The sequence below is a fragment of the Rana temporaria genome, chromosome 9, assembly GCF_905171775.1.
Source record: "Rana temporaria chromosome 9, aRanTem1.1, whole genome shotgun sequence".
Taxonomy (NCBI): Eukaryota; Metazoa; Chordata; class Amphibia; order Anura; family Ranidae; genus Rana; species Rana temporaria.
In genome coordinates this window covers 39,263,754-39,281,399 of record NC_053497.1, presented here as the reverse complement: position 1 = coordinate 39,281,399, position 17,646 = coordinate 39,263,754, and the positions used below count along the sequence as shown (strand labels likewise).

Genomic DNA, 17,646 nt, shown 5'->3' with positions numbered 1-17,646 from the left:
CTCCTTAACCTACATGGTTAAGGAGATATTTGCAGAAAATCGATCACCAATGTCTACAGCGCATGCTTGCCGTAGACAACGGCGCAGGCGCACTGAGTGCGCCGAGTCTTGAATGGGAGCCTGCCGAAAAGTGCCGGTAATGTGCGCATGCGTGGGGATCGTGCTGTTTCGTGCGCATGCGGAGCGGCGATACCCAGAAGTCACTCCGGGTATCATGGCGGCGGCGGAGGAGAGGAACAAGGGTCGGTGCGGGTTTTTCGATCTAAGGTAAGTAATCGATAATGAGCTAGTATGCTAGTTTGTCTTGCAGGTTTTTTTTTTTTTGGGGAGGGGGGGTATACAACCACTTTACAATAATAAAGGAACATTAGGCATAGTGCAATCATGTGCAGCTAGCTACCTATGGCTAGCAATTTCAGCAGAACCATGTAAAGAAGAGCTAGCTGATTGGTTGGTGTAGGGTACTATGTTTTGCATATTGCTTTTAGGCAATGGCTAAAGTATTTACTTGCCTTATTTAATTAGGTACTACAAAAACTGGTTCTTGTCAGTAGGCCCGGTATGTGGTGAGAGATCACAGACTTAGGATAGCAAGAGTTAATAGAAAAGATAGAAAACTTTTAACTTATACAGTAGAGCTGCACGATTCTGGCTAAAATGAGAATCTTAATTTTTTTGCTTAGAAGATAGATCACGATTCTCTCAAGATTCTCGAGGCATAACATCATCTTTCACATTAAAACAAAAAAATTGGGCTAACTTTATGGTTTCATTTTTTCTTTTATTAATTGAGGTGTATTTTTTCCCCAAAAAATTGCATTTGAAAGACCACTGGGCAAATACAGTGTGATATAAAATATTGCAGCAATTGCCATTTTATTCCCTAGGGTCTCTGCTAATATGTATATAATGTTTGGGGGTTCCAAGTTATTGTCTAGCAAAAAATATTGATTTTAACTTAAGAAACAAGTGTGAGAATTTTTTTTAGACTTTAAGTGACTTCCTGCATTTACACACAGAAGTTTGCTCTAAGAACGAAGTTAGTTACAATGTTTCATGTTGTTACAAATTTGGCAGACTGCCCACACACACAGAAGTTTATCCCTTTGATCTAAGAAGGAAGCATTATTTACAATGTTTCCTGTTAAGAACTTGGCAGACTGCCTGGATATTTTCTTTTGACAGCTGAGTGAGCAGATAAAGTCTCTCCACTTGTTATATGAAAGAATCGGCAAACTCTGCACCGGAGATCGTCAGGGGGGTTGAATCGAGATCACGATTTTTTTTACAATAAATTGTGCAGCTCTACTTTACAGCATTGTTTCATGTCTTTCTTACATAAGCCAAAAGAGGGGAATATATTAATGAATTAACACCCACTAGAGCACAAGCTTTTTCACTGGGCACTGAGCTTTATCAAATTCATAATTTTTTGGGGGGGCTCTTCTGGCTGGTCCAATGATCCTATGGGTCCTGGGTCCTGTAGCAATGGTTGCCATATGAAATGTGGTTTCTCTGTTCTGTCCATTAATACTTTGACTTCAGGTCAGGGTGGTAATGCAACCCCAGGGGGGATGTCCATGAAGGCAGGGGCTCATAGGAAGTGTGCAGGGTGGAATACCTGAAATAGGGCTGCTGGTGGATCTTGCCACAGTAGGTCTGTAAAAAAAGAACAGCATTTTTTTATTTTTCCACTATTGGGCTTAAAATGGTATACCATTAAAACCAAATATGTATTATGCATTTGTTTCCTTTTTTCTAAGGCCTTTTTCCTTCTGTTTTGACCTGGTAATCTGGCCAGTAACACACCTCCTGTATTAAAGTGCCCCTACTCTAGCTGAAGGAGCACAGGGGACACCTTTGCATAGCAGCATTGTTAGTCTGTGGGAGGGGAAGTGTTAGGCCCTGTACACACGTCCGAGAAACTCGACGGGCAAAACACATCGTTTTGCTCGTCGAGTTCCTTGTGAAGCCGCCGAGGATCTCGGCGAGCCAAGTTTCCCCATTGACTAACGAGGAAATAGAGAACATGTTCTCTATTTGGCGCGACGAATTCCTCGTCGTTTTCCTCGGCCAAAAGTGTACACACGACCAGGTTCCTCGGCAGAATACGGCTCCCATCGAGTTTCTGGCTGAATTCTGCCGAGAAACTCGGTCGTGTGTACTGGGCCTTAGATGAACTAGCAGATTTAGCTTGCACTGCAGTTACACAAGTAGTTACAGCAACAGTTTTTTTTTCTTTTGGAATAAAGGTTGAAAAAAAAATCATTGTAAGCACCCTTGCCAGTGGTAAATGGTTTGTCTTAACACTCTGATATATTTGCAGGAAAGCTTGTTCTGTTGAAAAACAACAGACTTAGGCCCCGTACTCACGACCAAACATGTCTGCTGAAACTGGTCCGCGGACCAGTTTCAGCGGACATGTTCGGTCGTGTGTAGGCAGTAACGGACAGGATTCCAGCAAACATTCGCCGGCCAGACCGTTTTCCAACGAACAACTGTTTCCTGGTCTTGCTTTAAAACAGTCTGCTGGAATCGTGTCCGTCAGACATGTTCGGTCGTCTGTACACAAAAGCAGCATACAAAAACCCTGCGCATGCTCAGTCCAAATGAGGAGACGGGAGCGCTCGTTCAGGTAAAACTCGCGTTTGTTTGGGATATGGCACATTCGTCATTAGAAACCTTTTATTCTAGCAAGAGAACAATGTCTTAAAAAGGCGCACTAAACCACAGTTTCTTGCCTCGTTTTATTAATTCTTCTCTTGCTAGAATAACCCCGTTCTCTTGCTGATGCAATTTCAATAGAGTTGTCCCATACTGAAATGTCACATTTCTTGCTTGTGATGTAATCCTTTAATAAGGTTTTCTATGCCAGACGTGTGTTTTGGTTGGTGGTCCTCCATAATTTATTTTAGTCATTTTTGTAAAGGAATGTGCATCTTTTTATTTTTTTTTGTTGTTTCTAGTTATGTCACCATTTTCTTTAATTTTTTTTTACATGTTTTTTTTTTTTTTTTTTTTTTTTTTTTGTGTTTCATTTGAGAATATTGAACCATGTTGGCACACCAAATGTCCCCCCCCCCCCCCAAGGAGTGTGTCCTTTGTAAATGACCCATTGTATATTTATTAAAGGTTTGCTGCCTAATAATCCCCACAGTATAACAAACAATAGACATGTTTTCAAATGATAGCAAAAATACATTTATTTATGCAAATGTCATCCAAACAAAAAAAGAACGGCAGCACTAGAACAGATAGCAAACTATATGCAAACTTGCATTTCCAACATGGTGAAGGATAAACTTCCAAGCCTCAGGAGCCAAACACAAAAATATGAAGCAGCAGCACAGAAACAAAGGAACCCAAACTGTGGTAGTCCAAACAATATGTCCTTTATGTGGAAGGAAATGGAAGGCAGAGAATCAACGTTTCCTCCTCTTTCCAGCCTTCCCTCCAGGCAGCCTTCCAGCGGATCTTACACGGGCTCTTGCAGGTGGGGTCGATGTGGCAGCAGGAGGATGGTGTTCCGCAAGCCGGGCCGGGTCACATAGCCCAGTGTCTGGGGTCAGCAGGCCCTTCTGCATCCACCAAAGGACCTGGTTCATCAGGGTCTTTGCCAGTCTTCTCTGGTCCTCCTCCCCTTCATTCAAATCGTGTGCCAAGGAGGCACTGAAGGCCTCTGTGGGGTTGAGGGGGGCCCTCATGATGGCGCTTGCCTCCTGTATCATGCGGAGGCTTGCCTCCTCCACAGGCCTCAACTGCCTCCTTCGGCCTGATGGCCTCACCTGGGGGGGAGAAGACTGGCTGGTGGTGGTTCTCCTGGCCGGGGGGACCTGCTGCAGGCCACTGGGCCCAGCCTCCTCCTGGCTGCCACTGACCCCGGCCTCCTCCTGGCTGCCACTGACCCCGGCCTCCTCCTGGCTGACAGACACGTGAGGATCTGCCACCTCCTGGCTGATCTCTTCTTCCTGTGTGCAAAAAAAAGGACATTTTTTACAATTTCGCTAAATAAAACCACACTCATTTTCATGTTTTTCGTTTAGTATTTTCTGTTCATTATTACTTGAATAGACTCTACTTCTTACCCCTGCAGTTGTCATCCCTGACACCTATTTGTCTGTACACCTTTTTTTGTGCTTTTTCCCAGCTTGGCTTTTCTTTTACAATATCAAATCATTAATCCACCAATAATTATTTACGCCAGAAATATAGAGGAAACTACTATACCTCCTCATCGAAGGGTGGCAGATCTGCATCTCTGTCAGCCAGGCCCTCTTCCTCCGACTCTGCAGGGCTGTGGTCATCTGGGGAATGTCCGCTGGAAGGTAGCATGGAGGAAAGGTTGGAAGCAAGACTAGACATCGTTTTCCTGCCTTCCATTTCGTCCCGCAAAAAAGCCATCTGTTTGTAATACCACAGTTTGGGTTCCTTTGCTTGTGTTGCTGCTGCTCCCGATCTTTTGCTTTTATTAGCTTTGTATGCTCTTCTGTATGTGCTTCTCAGGTTGGCAAGTTTATCCTTCACCATGTTGGCAGTGCATCCTGGCACCCATGTTTGCATATAGTTTGCTAGCTCCTCTAGTGCTGCCGCTCGTACATCTTTATTACAATATAAAGAGTGTTTGGAATTCCACAGGATGGGCGTGTCCTGATATTTTTGTAGTAAGGCCTCTATAGCTTCCTTTGTTTGTAGTTGGTCCATTTCCCGTTGTGAAATATTTTATTTCTTTTTGAGTCTAGATTCGCAAAACATAAACCAAAGAAAAATAGATATTCAAAAGGATCAGCGTTGACCTTGATATAATATGTGTCTTCAAATTTATTACCTATATCTAATTACAAACACAGTCTCTCTTGTTTAAACAATGATTGGCAGCTCGGCCGCATTGGTTGTACCAAACATTGATTTGCTAGATGCAGAGCCATTCTTAACATTGCAGTAACTATTTTTAATATAGAAAAATAAACAATGATTACAAATGACAGTATTCATCTACGCACTCTTTCATGTGTAAATCTCATGCCCCTGACAATGGATGACATAAAAGACACTTCCTAATGACCTCTGTACAACCAACACTTGAACAATACTTTGCCTGATCTGAATACACCATTCAAAAACTTGTCAATGAGGTACAGCATTGTTCACATCTCTATTTTGTGAGGTGTCCAAAAGCATTTGGACACCAAAATAACATTGTGGTACCCCATAGACAGAATAGCTTAAAAAGGGTGCAACCAACAGCCCAAACCCCCATCCCATGTGTCTACATTTTCTAGGCCTCTGCTGATCCCATTTTTAATTTCCTTACCTTCCTGTCTCTCGCTCCTCGTTTCTCACGCTCGCCTAATTACCGCGTAAGATGCGTAATCACGGCGTGCACCTTTTAAACACTCCGCGTATTTATTAAACCCCGCCCTCGTCACCTTTGCTAGGCCCCTAATCAATGTGTTTAGGAAATATGGCGTTAACTGTGTGTGTTCTGGATGCGCTCGAAGATTCTCCGCGTAACCTACGTAAACACGTTGTTTGCATTCTCTACACTCCGCGTATGTATTAAACGCCACCCTCTTCTCTGCCCATGGCGTAACAATTCATCTTTTCCCCGCCCATAATCTCTGTGGGAAAGGAAAGATGGCGATGTCACACGAGCGGGCACGATGCTCTCATGCCACAAGTGAAGGGACAGAGGCAGGGACGTCCCGATCAAGGCAAAGAAGATACAAAGCCACTAATATGCGGTTCCAGGAAATGGTGGAGTTAGTTTCTATCATGCGGAGGAAGGACTATGATGGTGAATTAGGGCCATACAAGACCCCTAACCGCCGAAAGGCACATATTATGGACAAGGTGGCGAGGAGAATGCAGAGGATGTTTGGGATCACCAGGTCCAAGGAACAGCTGAGGAAACGCTGGTCAGACTTAAAATTGAGGGAGCCACATCAGATGAAGAAGATACTTAAAATTCTGCGTAAAAGTAAGTAAATATATTTTGGGGTTGGGGGGGGGTTGATAGTCTGAAATAATGTGTTGCCATGTATATTTCACCATCTGCCTCCTTGGCCTGCTTGTAATTTTAAAGACATGTTGTCATTTATTTTTTATGACATAAATAACTACATATTTACAAATAGTGTTCTTAGTAAACCACGTAACATCACATAGTTTCTCAGAAAGGCTCGGTTTTTCCAGGAACAACACACCTGGACATGGCTCACTGGCCAAACACTTTGTTTGTAAACATTGTGTAAAAGCTAGTTATAACAAATAGAATTTGGAGAATGGGAAAGGCAAACAGGATACATTCTAAAAACAGTGTTAATAAAGCAGATGTTTTCACATCTGCAATAATTGTTAAAAACAATCAATAAGAAGATTTGCACAGTATAAAGTGAAAAATGTGATAAAAAATATATAGAAATAAAATAGAGTCCATATATGTATAAATGATGAATCTTCAATAATATAGACAGAAGATCTTCCACCTTCACCAAGATATAGAAAGACCACCAAAAGTGCTCATGGATGGCACCTTACCGCAAATAATGGACCACTTTAACTAAAAAGAGGTCAATTAGGCAGATTGGAGAAAATTTCCCAGGCTTAGATCCCTCAGTCTCACAGTCTTGATAGCGCAACACTCCACGCCACATGAGGTATTAAAACAAGAGAAGGAAAAATCGCCATAGAATAATATTGTTTTTATTGTATAAAACAGAAGAGCAAACGCCAAATGGCCTCTTACTGGATGAGGCGCTAGGTAGTAGTGTGAGAACACTAAGAAATATTATGCATAAATACCTAAATATAAATGAGTGAGTATGAAATAAGAATTATATAAATAAATAATAGTGACCACGTATAACAAAAATTAACCACAATAATTGTTAAAAACAATCAATAAGAAGATTTGCACAGTATAAAGTGAAAAATGTGATAAAAAATATATAGAAATAAAATAGAGTCCATATATGTATAAATGATGAATCTTCAATAATATAGACAGAAGATCTTCCACCTTCACCAAGATATAGAAAGGAAGCATGCTTCCTGACGACGTGACATCATCACGAAACGTACGTCGAGGCTTACAGGTCACGCTCGACCCACCCACTTCCTGGTCCTGCTGGTTCTCCAATCTTGGAGGGTGGAACGCACGCCAACCACGCGATTGCGGCTCTGCATGTTTATGCCGGTGACAGGACTCCATCTCATCTCCCCATAATACTCACGCCTTCAACCTCAGTGCCGGGGCTAGGCACCCCATCAAGTAAGAGGCCATTTGGCGTTTGCTCTTCTGTTTTATACAATAAAAACAATATTATTCTATGGCGATTTTTCCTTCTCTTGTTTCAATACCTCATGTGGCGTGGAGTGTTGCGCTATCAAGACTGTGAGACTGAGGGATCTAAGCCTGGGAAATTTTCTCCAATCTGCCTAATTGACCTCTTTTTAGTTAAAGTGGTCCATTATTTGCGGTAAGGTGCCATCCATGAGCACTTTTGGTGGTCTTTCTATATCTTGGTGAAGGTGGAAGATCTTCTGTCTATATTATTGAAGATTCATCATTTATACATATATGGACTCTATTTTATTTCTATATATTTTTTATCACATTTTTCACTTTATACTGTGCAAATCTTCTTATTGATTGTTTTTAACAATTATTGTGGTTAATTTTTGTTATACGTGGTCACTATTATTTATTTATATAATTCTTATTTCATACTCACTCATTTATATTTAGGTATTTATGCATAATATTTCTTAGTGTTCTCACACTACTACCTAGCGCCTCTATATTTCACTCCACTGTTTAAAATTGCATTCATGTAATTTCACAGAGCGCAGCTTGGTTATATTTTTATTTATTTATACAATTTTTCACTTTATTTAATTTAATTTTTATTGGCGCGAGATCTTATTTCCATTTCCACATCTGCAATGTGTCTCCCCAAATCAAAAATGGGTTTTGGTAGGGTCTCCCAGAAATACAGTTTAGGGGGGACATCCATGTGTGTCACTTTGCTAAAAAGGGGCAGGATCAGAGCTTGCCATAGAAGTAATTCAAAAATGTAGGTTTGGTGAAAGATAAAAGTAAATAAATGAAAGCCTCTTCTAAGCAATGTGTGCGATTTATGCTCTCCAATATCTGTGTGCTGATGAGTATACATTTTTTTTGTTGTTATTTAAGGGGAAAGAAGTCGCCAGCATTTGGAGGAGGAAGAGAGGGCCAGACAAGGCCAAAATCTTCAATCTCGACATGTGGAGGAGGAGGAGGATGTGGAAGGAGAAGAGGATGTGGAAGGAGAAGAGGATGTGGAAGGAGAAGAGGATGTTGAAGGAGAAGAGGATGTGGAAGGAGAGGAGGAAGGAAGAAAGGAGGAAGGAAGAGAGGAGGAAGAAGTAATTTTGGACTTAGAATTTATAGCAGATGAAGGGCAAGTGGCGGAAGAACAATTTGGCGAATTAAAAGAAGGTGGATTGATGGATGAAGGAGGAGTCGAAGATGATGGGGAAGTGGTGGAAGAAGGAGGAGTGATAGAAGATGATGGGGAGGTGGTGGAAGAAGGAGGAGTGATAGAAGATGTCGAAGAGGTGGAAAGGAGAAGCCCATCAGGTCAGTGTCACCCTAGCTTGATTTAAAAAAACATATGTAGATAGGCCTCATCAAATAAAAAATTTTTGAATGCCCATTTTTTTCTTTTTTAGGGGAGGAGGATGGTGTGTCAATATTTTCACGTGCAAGTGCTGCTATAATTATTCAACAGGTAATGGAGTGCAGCACTGAAATGCACAATATGCGTGAAAGGATGGTTGTCATGGAACAGAATGTAACAAATGTCCTTTTGGAATGCAGCACGGAAATGGACAATATGCGGCAAAGAATGATGGTCATCGAATGTAATTTTAAAAATATTATTGACATGATGGGCCGTGTCAAAGACTGAAACACCCCCCGCCCATCCCCCGCCCCCACAAACATTTTTACTGTTTTAATAATGAATACGCCAAAATTTGAAGATACACACACAGTGTGCCAACATGTGCTATCTGCCATCACAGAATATCTAGTGTTTGTGCTTTGTGGGTCCAACCCCCTCCTCCATCCTCAAGTAGTTGAGAGGAAGGGTTTGCTCCCACAAAACACAGACATTGATCACCCATGATGTCAGATAGCACATGTGGCCATTTGTCTGTTGAACCAATGACATTTGGCGAGTTTGCACTGAATGTGTGTATCTTCAAATTTTGGCGTGTTCCAGTGTGAAAGCACACCATGACTGACTGCTGTTGTGAATTTTTATATTTTTATAAGTTTTAAGTTCTTTTTTTTGTCCATGTTGTACATTTTTGGATACTATAAAGTTTAGACCATAAAGAATAAACACCCAAAAAAATTAAATATATATATATATATAGAATTATAAATCTCTCTAATCACTGAATTTAGTGAAGTCGAGATTTGACTCCTAAATCTCCCCAACAAATATTCGTATTTAAAAACACACAAAAAAATGGAAAAAAAAAAAATTAAAAAAAAAATATATATTTTTTTTGGGCCGAAAAAATATGCCGAGAAGAAAAAATACAAAGGCGGTAAACACCCCACCAAAAATATTCTATATATATATATATATATATATATATATATATATATGTAAACAATAAATCGAACTATATTTGATAAACAAAACTGTGAACTTGTTAAAAAATGTATAATCTTGATAATATTTTTTGTTTAATTACCTGAAAAAAAAATACACAAAGTCCAAAAAATATTGTAGACTCCTAAGTACAAAAGCAGAGAGTAATGAAAAAAATATAAAATCATTTTTGTGGTCATGAACAAGCAAAAATTAAAACACTTGACCTCAAAATTTTCTAATGGAGTTGCTTCTTATTTCTAGACTCAATACCCTGTTTGTAGATGAGTGAATACTGTGCAAAATGTGGTTATTTACTAAAAGTGGAGAAATCAATTATGCACTAAAATTGCAGAAGTTAGTTAGAGAACCAGGAAGACAGATAAAAAGAGAAAAAGCATTAATGACAAACAACTGTATAAAGTCCAATGGTCTAATTATTTATTATTTGTGAGAATATTCCTTTCTTTGGGGGCCGAATTAGAAAGAAATATGATCTGGCATAGCAATGGCCCCCCGACCCATGAAGTACTCAACATATTTGTCGCGTACCTCACGAGCTGATTGGGGGGCCAAGCCAGCGCGACCAGTGTCCAGCCCGGGAAGGGGATCTGAGGGTAGTCTTGCCTCAGAACCGATGTCGGGTAGGTACGTCTGGGAGTGCCTGCGTAAAAAGTTGTGCAAAATGCAGCAGGCAAATACAACGGTGTCCAATTTATATTCCGCCAGATGTATCGATGTCCTGAACAGGCGGAACCGGTTGGTGAGTATCCCAAAGGCATTCTCGACTACCCTCCGAGCCCTGGCCAACCGAAAATTAAACACACTCCTCTCTGAGGTGAGGGTCCTCTGGGGAAAAGGCCGCATGAGGTGAGGACCAAGCCCGAAACACAAACGGAAGTCCTTCCACATTCTCTTCATCTGGTGGCAATGCCAGACCACCAGCTTGGAGACGATCATAGAAATCAGTCCGTGCGAACACTCCCCCATCAGACATCCGGCCGTTCTTCCCCACGTCCACATATAGAAACTCATACTGTGCCGACACCACCGCCATCAACACAATACTATGATAACCCTTGTAATTATAATAGTAGGACCCCGAGTGGGGTGGGGGCACAATGCGGACGTGTTTCCCATCTATTGCTCCACCGCAGTTTGGAAAATCCCACCGCTGGGCAAATTGGGAAGCCACAGACTGCCATTCCTGTGGTGTGGAGGGTAGCTGTGGGGACAAACAAAAAAAGAGATTTAGTACTTTGGCACATAAACATCCTACAAGCATCCTTGTGAAACTTCACAGTATTAAAATTGCATTTGAAAAATGTGCATGGAGAATTTGGGAAATGAAATATATATAGGGCCACTTAATTAAGAGACTCCACAGCCCTCTGATGGGGACTTAAAAAATTTGGAGGGGGGGGGGGGGGACACAAAAACCAAAAAGTCGTGTTTTAAAAAATGGCAAGGTGGGTTTGTCCCTAGGATAGCATGCTGGACAGGTTAATATTGGGTAAGGGACAAATATGCAGGTAGGTCAAGAATAAAACATGTAAAGCTTATATCAACATGCATAGGGAGAAAAGGGAACGTTAGTTAAACACACAGCATATCTGGGAAATTAAAAATAAAGTTAGTTGGCCACATTATTACAGCCAGGAAACTTACCTTAATATACTCCTCATGCAGAACTTTGATGATGGCAGCACACGTGTCCGGTATGATGACCCCAAGCGCCTGCGGAGAGATGCCTGTCGAGAACTTGAGGTCCTGCAGGCTCCTCCCAGTCGCCAGGTACCGCAACGTGGCAATAAGCCTCTGTTCGGCCGTGATGGCTTGGCGCATCACAGTGTCCTGCCTCGTGATATAGGGGGACAGAAGATCCAGCAGACTGTTGAATACGGGGTCCGTCATGCGGAGAAAATTCCTAAAGTCATTAGGATTATTCTCCTGGATTTCCCTAAGCAGAGGCATATGTGAGAACTGGTCACGCTGGCGCAACCAATTCTTGGTCCAGAAACGCCTCCGCCCCCTGTTTCTGGCCAAAGTACTGGAATAATGAACATATCCAGCAGCCATCCCATAAACAGCACCAACTCGCGAAAATTGACGCTGCTGCTCCATCATGGCTTCAAACCGGCCGGCTGGTCAGTCAAGAACACACTCAAACAGAAAGCACTCGCAAATCCAGCACTACCTGTGACGAACGCGTGACAAACAGATACGAGCGCACAGGATGCAACTGCAAAAGCAGAAACAACCTGCTAGCCTATAGCCGAATGACAACTACGTTACCGCAAGCACACGCACTGAACCCGTGAATACACGCTGTCAAAGCCTGGAGACCGAGAAGCGCGAATCAGCTCTAACCAAACCTTCACTAACACGAGCAAACCCGTAACTAGCAAAAGAGGAACAGAGGGCGGCGCCATTAAGTTTGGTCTTCCCCTTTATAGTGACGTCGTACGTAGTTTACGTGCACGCGTTCCGGTACGACGGTAATTTGGTCCGCTGGTGTGTACAAGCCAGCGGAACCAAACAAAAATCAGCCTTGTACGCCGGAAACTGTCCGGCAGACAGTTTTCAGCGCACATATCCGGTCGTGAGTACAAGGCCTTACAGGCCAGATTACCGCAAATAAAAGACAGAAAGCCTAAAATAGAAAACAAATAAAAAAAACAAAGAAATTGTTAAGAATTGGTAAGCTGCAATATACAGTATTCAATTTGGGCTTTTGGGTTTATTAATGCATGTAGTTTTTTAAACTCAAACACATAAAGAGAGTTGTAAGATAATAATTTCATTTTAGATTCTTTTTTTTCCAGGGCACCTTGGTGGCTCCCGCAATAACATCTGTTTTAAAAGACCCTAATTTTTTCAAGAACCCAAATGACTTTGACCCCGGGCATTTTCTTGATGAGAATGGGGCTTTTAAGAAGAGTGACGCCTTCATGCCATTTTCTGCAGGTATCAGATAACCGTGTAATAACTAAACAGAATCCATTGGAATTTCTTTATTTATATGTGCAGTAAATAATAACACCATCATTCACACCTATTTTATGTTTCTGGTTCCCATTTATAGCCTTCTGATTTATTTAAAGGTATGGTACACTTTCAAAATGTATAATGCCGTGTGCCGTGTTCCAACAACAAATGTTCCATGTGAGCTTGTTGTCGGAAAATCCGACCGTGTGTAGGCTCCATCGGACATTTGCTGTCGGAATAAAAATCATAACTCGGTTTGCGAGTGTTGTCTTGCTAAACGAGCAGGATTCAGGCCAAAGCAGTGTGCAGTACGGAATTTAGCCTGAGGTGGGGGGCGGCGGAGCCAAACGGCGCTGTTTGGAAATGCTTGGAAAGGCCCGAGGACAGCTCGGCTGACCTCGGCAAACCTCGGGAACGGAGTCTTAGGTCCTCGATTTACCTATCCCCTTGACCCCACACATCTTTTAGGCCTCACACCCAAAGCTACTAGAAGATTGATGGATTTTATTTTACTAGCGGCCAAATGTGCCATACCTCAATGATGGCTGTCTACTTCTCCTCCTACTTTTATGCAACCATAGCTAATATACGCAGAATGGAGCGCCTGACTGCTGTGATAGATGACTCCCTGACAAGATTTGACAACATTTGGGGGAAATGGGATGTTTCTGAATATAATACTGAGAAGCAACCTCCAGTCCCATAAGGCCTCGTACACACCAGCGGATCTGTCCGCTGAAAACGGTCCGCCGGACCGTTTTCAGCGGACATGTCCGCTGCGTCCGCTGCCGGATTTCTGTCTGATGCTTGTACACACCATCAGACAGAAACCCGCGCGGACACGATATGCGGTGACGTGACCGCGCCGTCGCCGCGACGATGATGCGGCGACGTGCGCAGCCCTGGAAGGTCAATGCTTCCACGCATGCGTCGAATCACTTTGACGCATGCGAGGGCTCTCGGCCGGTCGGACATGTCCGGTGAGTCTGTACAGACGACCGAACATGTCCGACGGACAGGCTTCCAGCGGACATGTTTCTTAGCATGCTAAGAAACATTTGTCCGCTGGAAACTGTCCGATCCGCCGGACAATTGTCAGCAATTTCAGCAGACATGTTCGGTCGTGTGTATGGGGCCTAACACTATAACTTATGTGCACATCACATTGGTCTGTATAAAATACCTCCTGTTCAATTCCCTCTTGATTTCATATTCACATTCGTACCACCTTTACCATGATGTTTAATCATTATGTTTCCTTATATTACCTTACATCTATTGCATTTATACATATTGTTATGCCTTATCTTTGTAGTTAACACTTTAGAACTGTATAAGTGTTTTTGTATGCTTTGAAAATTGTAATAATTAAAAATTTGGTTGTTTTTTCTCCCTGTTTTGCAGGGAACAAAAAACAGCCATGTCACTGCTCTGTATACAGAGCCCTGTGTTGGTAGTAAACACAAGGCTCTGTACTGTCAGTCGCTAAGCCAATCAGCAGCTCCTGGACAAAAATCATTGGCCGAAACCTGCTGACTGACTTGTTTAACAACACAGATGTGGCGGCGCGTCCGACACCTACCTAAAAATTCTGAATTACCGGTATGTTCATGTACTCTGACAGTGGCACTCTCTGCTGTCACAAAATGCTGATCGGTGGCTGCAGCTGCTGATTGACAAAAGTTTTCCAACATTCTCGTTCAACAAAAGTCTATCTAAAGATCGACTTCAATTAAGTGGGGGCGGCCCCACATGGTTCCTCCCGAACCAGACAAATTTTTATTCATTTACGGTATGGCCAGCTTCACTCCATCCAGGTTATATCATTTAGAGATCAACCAATTAAAACCAATACACAAATAACACTGTACTATACAAAAAGTCCTACTTTGAAAACTTCGAAAGTGCTCTTATCCTTACCTCCCATAAAACGCCCCCCCCCCCCTCCCCCACAGATGAATACTTACACCCATCTCCCAGCTGCAGCCCACTGCAGGTCCGCGTAAAAAACTGACAGGAGGACTTGATCGGACCTTTCATGTGAAAGGGGCCTAAGGATTTGCATTGTTGGAATGAGACAGAAATATTTAATAGAGTATGTAGAGAAACTATGACACATGGTTTTGTAAAGCTATTGCCTGCAGCACACATGCCAGGTTACATCAATCAGAGATGACACTTCTGGAAAGTCTTGTGTACAGCTGATTCTTCATCTCTTTATTCCATCTAGGAAAACGTATGTGTGTAGGAGAAGGACTGGCCCGTATGGAGCTCTTCTTGTTTTTCACTACTATACTGCAAAGATTTACTTTAAAGCCTACAGTGGACAAGGAGGACATAGACATCACCCCAGAGCCCAACAGCAATTCTTCAAGATCTCGGGAATATAAGATGTTTGCTGTCCCTCGATGAAGCACCTATCATAAAACATCCAAGATGTTATTATACTGCAACTAGCAACTGCCAACCTTAATTATATATTTTCTTTGGTAGTATATATTTAATTGTAACATGTTACACTGATTATAAGTCTGTCATTGTGCAATCAAATCATTTTTGAGCTGGATGTAGAATCTGCAAATACATAAAGCACTGCTTCTCAACCCCTAAGGATACAGCATATCATTTTTAGTTTATTTTAATGAATGGTCAGCTATCAAACTTTTATGTTGGTTTCACACTTGTGTGTCTGGTAGGGATGAGCCAAACACCCCCCTGTTCGGTTCGCACCAGAACTTGCGAACACACCAAATGTTTGTGTGAACTTTAGAACCCTATTAAAGTCTATGGGACTCGAACATTTGAAATCTAAAGTGCTAATTTTAAAGGCTAATATGCAAGTTATAGTCCTAAAAAGTGTTTGGGGACCTGGGTCCTGCCCCAGGGAACATGTATCAATGGAAAAAAAGTTTTAAAAACGGTCGTTTTTTTCAGGACTCCTGAAAAAACAACAGTTTTTAAAACTTTTTTTCCATTGATACAAGTTCCCTCGTGCAAGACCCGGGTTCTCAAAGACGTTTTCACAGGCATACTATAGACACCCAGAAGGTACAATATTTAAAGGAATTTTTCATTTATTTTTATTTTTTATTTAAGCATCATTAAAATCACTGCTCCTAAATCTTTAGGTGCAAACTACAGAGCACACGGCCAGTACACACCAAGTAGCTTTAGGTGCAAACTACAGAGCACACTGCCAGTACACACCAAGTAGCTTTAGGTGCAAACTACAGAGTACACGGCCAGTACTCACCAAGTAGCTTTAGGTGCAAACTACAGAGGACACAGGCAATACACCACGTTAGAATACTGCAGCTACCACAATCACCTGCCTGCCAGTAAATTAGGAAGAACTGATCTAGCTAAACTATACAGTGTATAAATATATGTACAACACCTGGGATGCATATATATCCTCTACACACTGTAACATTAACTGACTAGCCTGCCTGCCTACCTGCCTCCCTGCTCTATCTACCTGCAAAAAATGACACTCTCTCTGTCCTCTATTAACCACCGCAACACACTACACAAGGCCGATCTGCAGGCGGCCTTTTATAGTGTGGGGCATGTACTAAACCCCCTGAGCCATAATTGGCCAAAGCCACCCTGGCTTTGGCCAATTATGGCTCTCCGTTTTTTGCAAGCTGTGATTGGCCAAGCATGCGGGTCATAGTGCATGCTTGGCCAATCATCAGCCAGCAATGCCGCAGTGAATTATGGTCTGTGAAACGTAACTCGAATTTGGCGTTAACGTTTTGGCGATTTCGATTTGAATACGAAGCTCATCCCTAATGGACACCCTAGGCTTATACTCAAGTCAACAAGTTTTCCCAATTTTTTTGTGGTAAAATTAGGTGCCTCGGCTTATATTCGGGTCAGCTTATACTCAAGTATATACGGTAACCATCTTCTGAAATAAAAATTATGAATAGAAAATAAAAGAATAGAAAAGAAAATAATAGCAAGGAATATAATAGAAAATAATAGAATAGAATAAACAATAGAAAAGATTAGAATAGAATAGACAGAATATAACTGTTTTCCAAAATTCTAATTTTGAAAATAATAAATTTGAATAGAATAGAAAATAATAGAATATAATAGAAAAGAAAAGAACAGAATAGAAAATAAAAATAATAGAATAGAAAGAATATAACCTATAATCTTCCAAAATTCTAATTTTCAATAGAGTCAATTTTATTTTGAATGGAATTCAATTCGAATGGAATTTGATTCAAATCTGAATGGAATTCGACAAATTTGAATAGATTCCAATTTGAATAAACAAAACAATTTCCGAAAACGAATTAAACAAATTTAATTAAGCAAATTTATGTAAATAACAAATTGAAGCTAAACTAAACACATTTTTTGCACGTGTCTACTGTGTGTTATATAGTCATCCGGTGTGACGTGTCTTTGTTCTGTACACATAGGAGTTAACCTCATTAGCAAGTTTAAAAATTACATTCCCAGAATCTCTTATCTGCAAGAACTAAAGTAGATACTGTGCATGCATTCCTGCAGAGACTTTACAGATCAAGCAATGGATCAAATAGAAAAGGTGAAGGATCTATAACCGAAAAACTTCATAGTGTTGCTTCTTTCGGTGGAACTTGCATTTACTTTGTGTTTAAAGCTCCATATTTGAACCCCTTCATGCCTAAGGATAAAACAAATCTAAATGTCTAAGCACAATTTTGCAGCTTTGACATGTTAGTAAAACCGTACATATCATCACAACTACGTTGTGCATCCAGGTGGATTATACCTTGTTTTTTTTCAGGACAAATTGGGCTTTCATTTGGTGGTAAATGGTATTGGGTATCTCATAGATTTTTTTTTTCATTAACAAAGGAAAACTGTCCCAAAATAGTAAAAAAAAATAAACATTAAAATTGTAATATAAGCATGAACTCCAACGTCATAATGAGGCAAAAAACAAAACAAAAAAACAACACAACAGAAATAAACAAACAGTCACAAAGTGAAACAATATTGTACAATA

At 41.2% G+C, this 17,646-nt stretch overlaps 1 protein-coding gene across 2 annotated transcripts in view; it reads left to right on the top strand.

Moving 5' to 3' along the window:
- The window catches only part of LOC120913360 (cytochrome P450 2C8-like), a 50,116-nt gene extending 34,871 nt beyond the window's left edge, over nucleotides 1-15,245 (top strand). For both annotated transcript variants that reach the window (XM_040323239.1, XM_040323240.1), the window contains 2 exons: nucleotides 12,473-12,614; nucleotides 14,866-15,245. In XM_040323239.1, coding sequence (XP_040179173.1) covers nucleotides 12,473-12,614; nucleotides 14,866-15,047 — 324 coding nt within the window. In that variant the 3' untranslated portion in view covers nucleotides 15,048-15,245. The remainder of the gene's footprint in view (nucleotides 1-12,472; nucleotides 12,615-14,865) is intronic.
- The last annotated feature ends 2,401 nt before the right edge of the window (nucleotides 15,246-17,646 follow it).